General features: G+C 39.2%; 1 protein-coding gene across 2 annotated transcripts in view; it reads left to right on the top strand.

Annotated features, from left to right (window-relative positions):
- WDR19 (WD repeat domain 19) overlaps positions 1–15,009 on the top strand; it is a 103,590-nt gene that overhangs the window by 3,418 nt on the left and 85,163 nt on the right. The window contains exons 2-6 of one of the 2 annotated variants that reach the window (XM_019025463.3): positions 29–120; positions 827–892; positions 3,891–4,016; positions 8,796–8,911; positions 13,733–13,848. In XM_019025463.3, coding sequence (XP_018881008.3) covers positions 29–120; positions 827–892; positions 3,891–4,016; positions 8,796–8,911; positions 13,733–13,848 — 516 coding nt within the window. Of the gene's footprint in view, positions 1–28; positions 121–826; positions 893–3,889; positions 4,017–8,795; positions 8,912–13,732; positions 13,849–15,009 lie in introns of those variants that run through there. The other variant, XM_055384806.2, reaches the window with a different exon arrangement.

Consider the following 15,009-nt stretch of genomic DNA (forward strand, 5'->3'; position numbering starts at 1 on the left):
AATATTAAAAATTGTGTTTATTTTTTAGCGTATTTTCTCACTGCTAGAAAAGACTTGGCTTGGCGTGCCAATACAGTTTGCCTGGCAAAAAACATCAGGAAACTACCTTGCAGTAACAGGGTAAGAAACCAATGAATGTTTTAAGCAGTGGTTTTATGCCCATGTATCACACCATCTACTCAGTAGAAGTTTTTTTTGTTTTGTTTTGTTTTAAATGGAGTCTAGCTTTGTTGCCCAGGATGGAGTGCAGTGGCACGATCTCAGCTTGCTGCAACCTCCGCCTCCCAGTTTCAAGTGAACCCGGCCTCAGTAAAAGTTTTTGTCTAACAGTTATATGATAGGAAAAGGAATATATTCATCTCCATTAACATGAAAGTTCATAGAACCTTTTCCCTGGTAATAACTTTTTATGCAAATTATGAAACTATCAGGAGAAAACACTGAAATCATTTGGATGGCAGCTTTATATACATAGATAAATGAAAGAAACATTTAGGCCAGGTGCAGTGGCTCATGCCAATAATCCCAACACTTTGGGAGGCCAAGGCAGGCAGATCACTTGAGGCCAGGAGTTTGAGACCAGCCTGGCCAACATGGTGAAACGCCATCTCTACAAAAATACAAAAATTAGCCAGGTGTGGTGGCAGGCATCTGTAATCCCAGCTACTTAGGAGGCTGAGGCAGGGGAATCGCTTGAACCTGGGAGGTGGAGGTTGCAGTGAGCCAAGATCACACCACTGCACTCCAGCCTGGGCAACAGAGGGAGACTCTGTCTCAAAAAAAAAAAAAAAAAGTAAATCATATCTTTATGTTCGATTGCTTTCAGAGCTGATTATATTGTGAAAATCTTTGATCGCCATGGTCAAAAAAGAAGTGAAATTAACTTACCTGGGTAAGTACAGAAGTAGATTTAAAAAAACCTGTCAAGTTTTGTTGCCTAAAAGATTAAAAAAATACTGCCTTAAAATTATAATCAAATAGAATCTTTTGCTTCTTCCATTTGCAAAGGGATTTGTTTTTTTAGCCATAAGTAGTTATGAAATATGTAGAGATATAGCATGAATTAGAGTTTCTATCTATAAACACCCATATACTCACAGAGAAGCCTTACGGCAGGATTATAAATCAGACCGTGTGAAAGAATTAGAGTCCACACGAAACAATTCTTTTAAATTATAAACAAGTCTTAGTGTTTGTATAGGCAGGTAAGATAAACCTGTATCTACTTTAGTTTTCCATCTCTAATAAATTGTTGGAAAATAGTGACTTTCCACATAACTTTGTAAAGGGTGAAGGCTTTATCCATTTTCAGGAAATCATTCTACATTATACTAAGCATAATTGAAGCATTTTTAATGATTCAGTGTAATCACTACCTGTATTAGTTATTCTACTGATGGTCTCAGTGGTTATTAAGATGTATAAAGGCTGTGTGTGGTGGCTCATGCCTGTAATCCCAGCACTTTGGGAGGCCAAGGCAGGTGGATCATGAGGTCAGGAGATGGAGACCATCCTGGCTAACATGGTCAAACCTCGTCTCTACTAAAAATACAAAAAAATAGCTGGGCGTGGTGGCATGTGCCTGTAGTCCCAGCTACTTGGGAGGCTGAGGCAGGAGAATCACTTGAACCCAGAAGGTGGAGGTTGCAGTGAGCCGAGATTGCACTACTGTACTCTAGCCTGGGTGACAGAACGAGACTCCATCTCAAAAAAAAAAAAAAAAAAAAAAAGATGTATAGAGCCCCTCACCTAAACTGACTTATGCTGCTGTGCTTTTAAAATTCATGTTTCTTTCTGTAGTTTATTGACCATTTTTGAAAATTAGGTTTTACTTCTCTTGGTCTCTAACAGCCTTTCCTACCTCCTGCCCTGCCCCACCCACCTAATGCTATCATTTTGGCATTTTCCATTAACTCTCTTAATTGTGGCTTCTGGTTTCTATATTCCTGCAAACAGATCAAAGAAGCTATAATTATATGTGAAATGAAAGAAGGCACTCAGTGAAAATTGTCTTGGAGTAAATTGCGTGAGCTTTATTGTGTGATCTCTGTGACATCTATTTCTGTTACATAATGGTCTCATTTCTTCTGGATTGTTTTGCTGTATTCATAATAGTGGAATTTGACTGACAGAGGATCTCCAGATAAGGAAAATGCTGTTAAATACACAATCTTTAATTAGCAGATGATTTTGTCAATAATTTGAAAGCTTCCCTCTTCCATACTCCCCAAATCTCTGAATATACTTTAGAAAATGAAGATCCTAAAACATATTTCAACATTTTGAAAAATAAAATAATTGAAGTAATTCCCAACTGTCTTAAATATAAATCAAAGTATGGGTTATTTAATACCCAAGAATGAAAAATAACATCAGAGAAGAAAAGGTAAATATTTGTATTAAGGGTTTAAGAAATTGTAAAGTTTTTTATAATATACATTTGGTTATTTAATACCAAGATGAAAAATATATGTAATACCAAGATGAAAAATAACATCAGAAAAGAAAAGGTAAATATTTTTATTAAGGATTTAAGAAATTGTAAAGTTTTTTATAATATACATTTTGGAATAATAGCAAGAATCGTGTTAAATAGACCATTTCCTGTTTATAACTATGTTGTTACCTTAATCAAATTACTCTCGTTATTTTCCATCAAGATATAAAATGAAAATAATGACCAGGCACAGGGGCTCACACCTGTAATCCCAGTACTTTAGGAGACTGAGGCAGAGGATCGCTTAAGCCCTGGAATTCAAGGTTATAGTGAACTATAATCATTTGAGCCCAGGAGTGTGAGGTTATAGCCAAGTATAATCGCACCACTGCACTCCAGCCTGGGCGGCAGAGCCAGACCTTGTCTCAAAAAAAAAAAAGGAAAGAAAAGAAAATAACATTTCTTATTCACCACTTTAGAATTCTATCTTTCCCTTTTTTACAATCCTATATCTATCTACCCAATCACTCAATTTATCTAGCTATAACTTTGCTGCTTTTCTTTTTTTGAAACAGGGTCTCTCTGTGTCTCCCAAGCTGGAGTACAGTGACACAAACATGGCTCACTGCAGCCTTTACCTCCCGGGCTCAAGTAATCTTCCCACTTCAGCCTCCTGAGTAGCTAAGTAGCATGTGCATGCCACCACGCCCTGCTCATTTTTTTTTCTTTTTTTTTGGTAGAGATGGGACCTTGCCATGTTGCTCAGGCTGGAGTGCAGAGGCGCGATCTTGGCTTACTGCAACCTCTGCCTCCCAGGTTCAAGCAATTCTCTTGCCTCAGCCTCCCAAGTAGCTGGGATTACAGACATGCACCACCATGCCCAGCTAATTTTTGTATTTTTTAGTAGACACGGGGTTTCTCCATGTTGGTCAAGCTGGTCCCGAACTCCTGACCTCATGTGATCCGCTTGCCTCGGCCTCCCAAAGTGCTGGGATTACAGGTGTGAGCCACTGCACCCAGCCACTTTGTTTCTTATCAATACCTTCTTTTCCTCTCTGTCAATCTAAAATAATCTTTCAAAAGTTGATTATACAAATTATGTCTCGATTCCAGATGTGATTCATTTGTAAAGGTGCGTGGTGAGTTTGTTTTATCAAAAGGCAGGGTTCTTTATAGGATTGAAGAAAATCTGCTAACTTAAGTCTGATTATATTTAATGTAGTATATGAAAATGGTATTAAAAGTAAAATTTTAAATTTTACCATCCCCTCAACCACAGCAAAAAATTGAAGTTAACATTACCCATGCAGTGAATAATGAGTTGTATTTCTCACTTTAGAGAGTGTATTATCTGTTCAAAATAGATTGAATAATCTTGTTGTAGACAAAAATCACAAATAGTAATTTTACTTTAAAAAACTGAATAGTGGTATTTTGCTCTCTTTTTTAAAAGTAACTGTGTTGCCATGGATTGGGATAAAGATGGAGATGTCCTAGCAGTGATTGCTGAGAAATCTAGCTGCATTTATCTTTGGGATGCCAACACAAATAAGACCAGCCAGTTAGACAATGGCATGAGGTAAGATAACTTTTTAATTTTTTAAAGCTTCACTTAGAAACATGAATATTTGTAGGTTTGGTGCTAACAATTCTTTACTACTTTCATTTTAAAGATTCCTCAATGAGTTATTTTCTTAGAAAAGGATTATTTTTATTATTGTTACCCAATTAGAATGAAATTGTTACAACTGTGAAATATAAATAGCTTCTTAAAAAGTTGCTTTCAGTGGAACAGACTAAGAAGTGCAGAGATGAGACAAAATATATATGGGAAAATCCAGAGATGGGCTTGACCATAGGCATGGCTGGATCTAGGAGTTATAATGGTGCAATCAAGACTTTTTCTCCATCTCTCAGCTCCTCTTTTCTCTATATTGACTTCATTCTAAATCAGATTCTCACCCACGACTACTGGTAGCTATCAGTATGTATCATTCTTCACAGCAAGTCATGCCAGAGAAAAGAGCATGTGCCTTGACATCACCAGAGCCCATTCAGTTCCTCAGCAGGTCTCTGAGTGGAGTAGGCAGGGCCATGGATTGGTACTCCCACCAAGTGAAAGGAAGAGCAAAGGGCAGGGCAGTTCCCAAATGGAAAAAAATCTTGGGCAGACACAATAAATGACAGATATCTGCTAAAATAGAAACCAGTTTCCAATATGGAAAAGAAAAACTTGTCAGCATTTCCAACTAAAACTTTGCCATTTTGACCTTGGACAAATTGCTTAACCCCTCTCCAAGCCTCAATTTCTTCATCTGTATGACATGGGTATAACATGCTTCATGGCTTCATGTACCCCTCATGTGGGGAGGAAGAGATCATATACATGCTATGAGACCAGACTATAAGTTTTCAAGTTATTTACTAAGGAATAACTGAACCCAGAGAAAGCAAGGCAGTCATGTAGCGCAGGATCAGATACAGCCTAGTGAGTGCAGTGCCTTTGACCCTCCAAAGTGACTGTTGAGGCAAGTAGCTGCAGAAGATACTGTCTACCAATGTAAAGTCTTCCTGAGTCTAAGAACCTTCATTTCTTGCTCTGTCCTCTTACACTTTGGGTTTACATCACTTTTCAGAAAGACTTTATATACTCTCTGTGCTTCCATTCAAGGGAAAGTTTAATAAACTTCAAGTACTGGTTCTTGAGCCAAATTCAGCAACAGTAAGGCCATGTTCTCAGTCAGAGCAAAGTGCATAATTAATCCCCTGGTGTTTCTAACTGGTCTATCTCTGCCTCCAGCTCTCTGTCTTCCTACAGTGTCTGTTTCTCCACATCATCTCAGGATTGTTGTGATGTTTAAATATATGTCATGGCCAGGCATAAAATTAAGACCCAAGTAAATGGTAGATGTTATCGTAATTGTCATTAAAATAAAATTAAGGTTGCTTTACTGTTGATGTTTATATTTAATGTCTAAAGGACTTTTGTATATACAAAAGCATACCCACTGTTTGTTCTTTATTCAAAGGTCAATCTGTTACACTAGCTAGTTATTAAACAAAACTTGGAATATCAATTTTTCTTAAGTATTTTTATTTAAGAAGGTCCTGTTGTACATGGCCACCTTGCTTCCTCTGGGTTGTTATTCCTTAGTAAATAAATGCTTTTAAGCAATTTAGGTTTTATAAAATTTATCTGAAGTGAGTCTTTTGAGCACTTCAAACACCTGAAATATTACCCAAAACCTATCCAAATGTAATTATCACAAAACTTACTGTGGTGCCACTTAACTAAAAATATATTAATTCAATGAGCTGAATTCATTTATTTTTGCTATGTATGCATTTATACTCTTTTAGAATTATAGCAGTATTTACTCTGCTCCTGCCTAGGCCTAACAGAAGTAGTCATTTAATTATGTAACTGGGATATAGCCATTTCTTTCCAGAGAAAACCCTATATGTAACATCTGCTTCATCAACCAGTTCATTCTTGGATGGATCACAGAACATGGTTGCTTCTCCCAAGGCAATTTGGACCTGAGTACTAGGTATCCTACTCAGTGTCTTTCTAAATTGACCTTGAGTTGTCGTATTAGTAAAATTCTTTTAAGCCCATGCCTTATACATAGGTTGCAATTTTTTGTAACCTGTACATTTCCCTAGCATGATATATTCTTTAAATTTTGCTTGGCCAGAGATACATGTAATTGTTATATGTTGTCCTGATCCAATGGCATTATTGGAAATTTACATATGCTTTAGTATCATATTGTAATTTGCAAGGGTTTCTACAGGCCTTATATCCTAAGAGAATAGGGATGGAGTCTGTTCAGTTAGCTCTTCTTTTGAGAACATTTGATTACTTGATCTTCTTAGAACACATTATTTAACACTTTCTTTCTAGTTGGTTGTTGAGTAACTGTCAGTGCTGATAAACTATTGAATGGACTAATGTTATATTTATCTTATTATATATGATCTCTGTTGCTGATCAGATCTTGTTATACAGTTCTTTTCTCTGATACTATTTTTAGCTCATGCAAAATTATTTTTATTCATATTTTCTTTGAAGGAGTCTCCAAGACAGGATTAACTGTGTAAGAGATTTCTTACAGGAAATGCCTATGAGGGAACATAGAGAGGTTAGAAGAGATTGGAAGAGCTGTTAGACCTCAGTGCATGCCTGACCCTTATAAATGAGAGAGGGAAAGAAGTAAGGTTGGGAAGAAGTATCTTAAATTGTAGCACAGTTGTTTGTTTGTTTGTTTGTTTGTTTGTTTGTTTGTTTGTTTGTTTTTGGAACGGAGTCTCCCTCTTTTGCCCAGGCTGGAGTGCAGTGGCATGATCTTGGCTCACTGCAACCTCCACCTCCCGGGTCAAAGCGATTCTCCTGCCTCAGCCTCCCAAGTAGCTCGGTGCCCACCACCACGCCCAGCTAAATTTTGTATTTTTAGTAGAGATGGGGTTCCACCATCTTGGCCAGGCTGGTCTCGAACTCCTGACCTCAGATGATCTGCCCACCTGAGCCTCCCAAAGTGCTGGGATTATAGGCGTGAGCTGCCGTGCCCAGCCTATTAAATTGTAGCACAGTTCTAATTAAGAAAGTTCAGCTAGGTCTGTGGGGAGTCTTTGGGCAAAAGTTACCTGTCAAAGGAGTTCTGCCCAGGAATGGGCCCAGCAGTTATCCCTCCCTCACTCAGTCATTGTCTGGGAGCAGCCCATGAGAAAGCACAGCCCAGCTCATTGAGGTGATGGATTCCAAAGCCTAGCAGCTGGGGCTCATGGGCAGTTACACTTTCTGCAAACAGAGGGAAATCTGAGAGGCACATTATTGCAGCTACGGCATCTATTTTAAAAAAGGAAAAAAAGATTAAAATGCATATTTATCTTTTGTAAAATAGATACTTAATAGAAGAACCTAGCAGCCTGGTATGTTACTACTCCCTTACTTGCTAAAATTAATTTTTTTTCTTTTCTTTTTTTTTTTTTTTTGAGACAGAGTCTCACTGTGTCGCCCAGGTTGGAGTGCAGTGGCACAATCTTGGCTCACTGCAACCTCCGCCTCCCGGGTTCAAGTGATTCTTCTGCCTAAGCCTCCTGAGTAGCTGGACTACAGGTGCATGCCACCTCACCCAGCTAATTTTTGTATTTTTAGTAGAGACGGGTTCACCATAATGGCCAGGCTGGTCTCGTACTCCTGATCTTGTGATCTGTCCACCTCGGCCTCCCAAAGTGCTGGGGTTACAGGCGTGAGTCACCATGCCCAGCCTAAAATTAATTTTTTAACTAAGCATTTTATTATATGCTTCTATTATTACAACTAATTTTTCCACATACTTTAAATTATTTTTTCTCTTCCAAGTAACATCGTGATTTTACGACCTTTCACAAACTCAACTTGTATCAAATAAGTATGTAATTTTTAATCCTCAAATTCTCCTAATTTAGCCAGAGGAAACCTCTTTAAACTTACTCTTTTGTCCTTTTATCACTGCCCTCAACATTCTTGGAAGCAGTGCTGCTTTCTGAAAACCATACCATGGTCTGTCAGTGGTGCTCAAAGTTTAGCTGCATCAGAATCCCCTGGAGGGCTTATGAAAACACAGGTAGCTGGGTGCCACTTTCAGAGTTGCTCGGTCAGTATGTCTGGGCTGGGATCTGAGAACTGGCATTTCTCACAAGTTCCCAGATGATGCTGCTGGTTCTGATTTCAAATTTTGAGAACCACTGTTCTTGACTCATTGTGATTTCTTTTCTCAATATATGGAAAGAGGTACTCTCCAAGAAGTTCTGCTTCCCCTTAGTAGGGAATTGTATAACACTTCAACCTCATGAATTGTAGAATGCATGTCAGAACTGGTGGTGGGCAAAAGTGTTTTCTACCTGCTTTTGAGCTACTCTTAATAGTGACGGAGCTGGAAAAGATATATCATTTTTAAAGTCACGAATTCCCAATGATTTTTACCATTTAATATGTTATTGGGTGCCACTTTTTTTAAGTATGAGGTTTCACCATCCATTAATATTTTTGTAATCACATTTAGAGCTGAAACTATCATTAATAGACAAATTAATAAATATCTCATCATAGGTCATCTCATGAATTTTGAGGTTCCATCATAACTGAAGTCTACATTCATTATACTTTTGTATTTTGAGTCTAACTGACCCTAAAATCATTCTGTAGCATCTCCAAAATATCTTTAGCATTTAGTCTTTGTCCTAAAGCATTAAGTTGTATTTTGTACTTTGGCTTCTAAGTAGATGTTAAAATTATCCAAGGAGTACTTTTTTAAAGGACTGTTTAGAGGTTATGATCGTGAATTGTTTAGTAATTTATATCTTAATGTTACAGGGATCAAATGTCTTTCCTTCTTTGGTCAAAAGTTGGAAGTTTCCTGGCTGTTGGAACTGTTAAAGGAAATTTGCTTATTTATAATCATCAGACATCTCGAAAGATTCCTGTCCTTGGTAGGTGATAGCTGGAAACACTGCTAAATATTTGAGATGCTCTACCTCAATGTAAATTCTGCCGCCTCAGGTTTCCCTGATCTTGCAAGGGAAATTTTGCAGTACAAACCCGCTCCCCATGTCCCCTGCAAGTCTTACATTTAGCTAAACATGAAGATCCCTCTTCACTGCTTACTAAGAACTTGCCAGGGTACATAGAATAGATTGAGTTAAAGTCAGGCTGTGCCTTTCGCATCAGGACATTAACAGCATGGCTTCCATTTGTCCTTTCCCACCCAGACTGTACCTCTGGACGAGGAATAGCTCATACACATATGAACACATTTTGATAATATGTGCTATTTTTGTTATTAATTTTAGTTAATTTAGTTGCATTATAATATGTGGTCATTTTAGTCCACATAGTAGGTAGATTAAAACATTTACTGCTTGGGTCCGTGGTGGCTCACGCCTGTAATCCCAGCACTTTGGGAGGCCAAGGTGGGTGGATCACGAGGTCAGGAGTTCAAGACCAGCCTGGCCAAGATAGTGAAACTCCGTCTCTACTAAAAATACAAAAAATTAGCCGGGCGCGGTGGCAGCCACCTGTAATCCCAGCTACTCGGGAGGCTGAGGCAGGAGAATCACTTGAACTCGGAGGGTGGATGTTGCAGTGAGCAGAGATCGCGCCACTGCACTGCAGCCTGGGTGACAGAGTGAGACTTCATCTCAAAAAAAAAAACAAAAAAAACACATTTACTGCTTGGATAGAAGCAAGATTTCTAATTCTGACCCCTCACCTTCTCCAAATCCTAGTTAAATCTAGATGTGGACTGTGAGTTCCATTTGCCTCAGGATATGCAGCCAGAGGGTGTTTTTATGTCCCTCCTTGTTTGACCTTCTTGTTTTGGCTCTTTGATTCCCCCAACCTCTGGTCACTTGGCGTCTGCCCTCTGAATAGCCAAGAAGAAACATCTATTCTTGTCAATTATTGTAACATCATTGTGATGAATGGTAGAACCTAGTGGGCTTAATTGCATCCAGGTGGCCAGGAAAAGTATGACTTACTGCTAATAAAGGAATTACACTCTGGAGATCATGGCACCCACAGATACTTGAGAAAGTGCCCTTCCATTCAAGACGATCATTTCAAATTATTTTTACATATATGTATCTCTTTAATGTTAACATTAATTTTGGGTGCTATAGCTAAACATTAATGTCATTGAACTATTTGAAAAGTTAAACTAAATTTTTTTAAGTTACAAATATCAACTTTAAATTAGTTTGTCTATTAACTGTTATTATTGGTGTTAAGACTAACTTGATTTCTGAGCACTGGAAGCAAAAGGGCTTTGAGGTATATAAGGAGGAGGAGGAAGAAGAGATTTTCTTCTCCCTTTCTTGGGTATAGAAAGATGTCTTTGGCATCTTCCTACTTGTCATTGTATAGTCTTTTCCCCTTCCTAATGCCTATTTCTTTGGACACCCAGTTCCATTTAACACCCAAGTCCCTTAATCTATGATCAGCAAAATCTCTGTAGCCCCAGTCTCTTCTCTGAATATTTCCTTCACTTTTGTGTTCTGGTCTCCTGATATGACATACTGTCTATATCCTGAAAACTCCCAAATTTATATCTTTTCCACAGTGTAGACTCATACCTCCAACGCTTACTCAACATCTTCAGTGAGGTGTCTAGTATACACTTCAAATTTAGTATCTCCAAAACCTTCTTGACTCACAGCTTTTCCTTCCACCATTGTTGACATTCCATTCTTCCAAATCATTAGGCCAATGTTTAGGGCCATCCTTGACTCTTTTCTTTCTCATACTCTCCATAACTAATTTGTCAGAAAATCTTACAGACTCAACCTCCAAATATCTCCAGAATCCAGCCGGTCTCACCATCTCTACTGCTGCCACCATGGTGTGGTCTCAGACATTTTCTACCTTAATTTCTGCAGTCTCCTCTTTACTGGCCTCTCCATTTCAACTCTTGCCCCACTCTAGAATCTTCTCAACCCAGAGGCCAGAATGAGCCCTCTGCTCAGAACTCTTCAATGGTTTCTGTCTCACCCAGAATAAAAGCAAAAGGCCTTAAAATGGCCAGAACAAATTTTCCATAATCTGGCCTTCACAACCTCTCTGACCTCATCTCATGTTCTTCCCTCCTCATTTGTCTGCTCCAACCACATTGTCCTTGCTGAGCCTCTAACACACTAGGCAAACCCCTGCCTCGGGGTCTACTCACTTAAACCATTCATTTAATACCTGCTTTCTGCATAGGTACTGTATTAGATTCTATGAGGGTACGAAGAATAAAATGAATGTGGTCTCTGCTCTCAGTAACAGCTAAAATAGCTGACACTGTGATAGCATTTCATATGTACCTTGCACTTTGGTCAGTGCTTTAATTCAATTGATCCTCAACCCTATGAGAGGTCCTACTATTATTCCCAATTTATGGATGAAGTGAGTAAGGAATAGAAAGGTTGGCTGGGCATGGTGGCTCATCCCTGTAATTCCAGCATTTTGGAAGGCCGAGGCAGGCGGGTCACTTGAGGTCAGGAGTTTGAAACCAGCCTGGCCAACGTGGTGAAACCCCGTCTCTACAAAAAATACAAAAAAATTAACCAGGTGTGGTAGTGGGCTCCTGTAATCCCAGCTACTTGGGAGGCTGAGGCAGGAGAATTGCTTGAACCCAGGAGGCAGAAGCTGCAGTGAGCTGAGAAGATTACACCACTGCACTCCAGCCTGGGAAACAGAGCAAGACTCTATCTCAAAAAAAAAAAAAAAGAAAGAAAAAGAAAAGAAAAGGTTAAGTAACTTACGCAAGGTTTTTTCAGTAGGTAGTGGAGCTAAGATTCAAAGCTAGGCAGTCTGGCTCCAGAATCTATACACTTAACTATTCTTCTCATTAGTAGAATTACCCTTGGGACTCTTGAGGATTTATCTATCCCAAGACCTTCAGAAATGCCCATAGTGTCAAGCGTGTAATTTCCCTGAAAAAAAAAAATATATAGTTTTTGCACTGACTGGAAAGCTCAATGAAAAAGCTTCCCAGTAGTTAGTGGCTATCTGATATTACTCATTAGCATAGTTACACAGTTCTTAACACAAGTCTTACTGAGGTGCATTCAAACAGGTACATCAGTATTATCATAAATTATTATATATCTTTTAGTTGTTACTGTTTTTGTTTTTCTGAGAGATAAGGTCTTGCTCTGTCACCCAGGCCAGAGTGCAGTGGTGGGATTACGGCGCACTGCAGCCTCAATCTCCCAGGCTCAAGGGATCCTCCCACCTCAGCTTCCCGAGTAGCTGGGACTACAGGTGTGTGCACCAGACTTGGCTAATTTTTTTTCTTTAATTTTTGTAGAGATGAAGTCTCACTATGTTGCCTAGGCTGGTCTTGAACTCCTGGGCTCATGCAATCCTCCCACCTCAGCTTCCCAAAGTGCTGGGATTATAGGCATGAGCCACTGTGCCTGGCCTCTTTTAGTTATACCTGAACAGTTAAACTGCGAATGTTAAATCTGCTTATGTCAAAGGTATACCACACCATGAAGCTGAATATAAGTAAAGTTAACTTCACTGCTCTGGAATTTACTTCTCTTAAGACATTAACGGCCGGGAGTGGTGGCTCACGCCTGTAATCCCAGCACCCTGGGAGGCCGAGGCGGGCGGATCACGAGGTCAGGAGATCGAGACTATCCTGGCTAACATGGTGAAACCCCGTCTCTACTAAAAATACAAAAAAAAATTAGCCAGGCATGGTGGCGGACGCCTGTAGTCCCCGCTACTGGGGAGGCTGAGGCAGGAGAATGGCATGAACCCAGGCGGTGGAGCTTGCAGTGAGCCAAGATCGCGCCGCTGCACTTCAGCCTGGGCGACAGAGCGAGACTCCGTCTCAAAAAAAAAAAAAAAGACATTAACTTTGGAGCCAGGCACAATGACTCGCGCCTGTAATCCCAGGACTCTGGGAGGCCAAGACGGGTGCATCACTTGAGCTCAGGAGTTGGAGACCAACTTGAGCAACAAAGTGAAACCACATCTCTACAAAAAATACAAAAATGGCCAGGTGCGGTGGCTCACGCCTGTAATCCCACCACTTTGGGAGGCCAAGGCAGGTGGATCACCTGAGGTCAGGAGTTCAAGACCAGCCTAGCCAACATGGTGAAACCCTGTCTCTACTAAAAATATAAAAATTAGTTGGGTGTGGTGGCTCGCCTGTAGTCCCAGCTACTTGGGAGGCTGAGGCGGAAGAATTGCTTGAACCTGGGAGGCAAAGGTTGCAATGAGCCAAGATCACGCCACTGTACTCCAGCCTGGGCAAGAGAGTGAGACTCTGTCTCAAAAAAAAAAAAAAAAAAAAAAAGAATTAGCTGGGTGTGGTGGCATGTGCCTATAGTCCCAGCTACTTGGGACCTGAGTTGGGAGGATGGCTTGAGCCTGGGAAGCAGAGGTTGCAGTGAGCTGAGATCACACCACTGCACTCTAGCCTGGATGACAGAGCCAGAATCTGTCTCAAAAAAGAAAAAAAGACATTATCTTTGCAGGTTTGGTTATATGATAAACAAAGAAATCTTGTCAAGGAGCAGAATATCTTTTTACATTAGGGCTTGTATCCAGATAAAAATTTGGAAAACAGTAATGCCTTTATATGCCATTATTTTATACCTTGGTAATAAACTGTTTTAAATAAGGTTGCTTAGACATTAACTGCTTTGATGAAATTCTAAATTCTTGTCTGTTTAATTTCTTGGTATATTCAGATTGGCATCACAGATTTTTTTCTTTGAGAAATCCATATGTCTGTATAAAAATAATCTCTTTTTCAGGAAAACATACTAAGAGAATCACTTGTGGATGTTGGAATGCAGAAAATCTGCTTGCTTTAGGTGGTGAAGATAAAATGATTACAGTTAGTAATCAGGAAGGTGACACGATAAGACAGGTAATACAGTAACGTCTCTTTGGTCTGATATATTCAAGCTTTCCCCCCAAATAAATAGTTTGTCTATCAAACTAATCTATACAATTTTTAAAAATCTATATGTGAGGTATATATGTGTGTGTGTGTATACACAATAACTTCAAAAACCTTTCTGTTTATGTGTCAGAACATTTTTCTTTGATATGAATATGTTATCCAAATATCCTCCTTTGTATATTTCCCTTTGGTATTAACATGGATTATCAGCTCTGTGGTTCTAGTCAGACAGTGTATTTGTGAAATAACTCTTATTTTATATATGTGTATTTATAATACAAATGTTAATAACTGGTAGATCTTGAACTCAGAGTCAAATCTGCCTAATTCTAAAGCCCATACCTTTAACTGATAAATTGCTTCTAAACTAATCCTAATGGAATTTAATTTTAAGATTAAATGTTTCTACTATTCACATTTCTCAAGATTGATTAGCTCTTTCAGAGGCTCCCACCTTATGGGAATTTGTATCACCAGTAGCTACATAATGTGACCAATGGGAAATTTCACTTTGGACTACTGCTTATGATTTAGTATTGCTAGAGCAATATTGACTAACACATTCTTTGAATACCTGCTAGGCACATGGCACTGTGCTATATACTATAGAAAGAATATGAAATATGGCTCTGTATTAGCCAATCTATTGCTGCATAACAAATTAACCATTAATCAAAATGTAGAAGCTTAAAACAACACTTACTATTTCATGGGTTTGTGGATGAGGAATTTAGATGCAGCTTATCTGGGTGTCTCTGCCTTAAAGTCTCTACAAGCCTGCAATCGTGTTGTCAGACAGGGCTGCAGTTTCATGTGAAGGCTCAATAGGGAGAAAAATCTGCCTCCAAGCTCACTTATATGGGTGTTGACAGGGTTCAGTTCCTTACAGATTGTTAGATTCAGGGCTTCAGTTTCTCTCTAGCTATTCACTGGAAGCCTTCCTCACTTCCTTGCCACATGGATCTCTCCATAGAGTGCCTCACAACACAGCAGCTGGCGAGAGAGTGAGAGCAGCCATTGAAGACTGAAGCTGCATCTCTTTGTAACCTAATCACAGAATCACTTTTGCCATATTTTGTTCTTTAGAAGTGAACTACAAGGTATAGCCCACAAAAAGTAGGGCAG

This window comes from Gorilla gorilla, chromosome 3 (assembly GCF_029281585.2).
Source record: "Gorilla gorilla gorilla isolate KB3781 chromosome 3, NHGRI_mGorGor1-v2.1_pri, whole genome shotgun sequence".
Taxonomy (NCBI): Eukaryota; Metazoa; Chordata; class Mammalia; order Primates; family Hominidae; genus Gorilla; species Gorilla gorilla.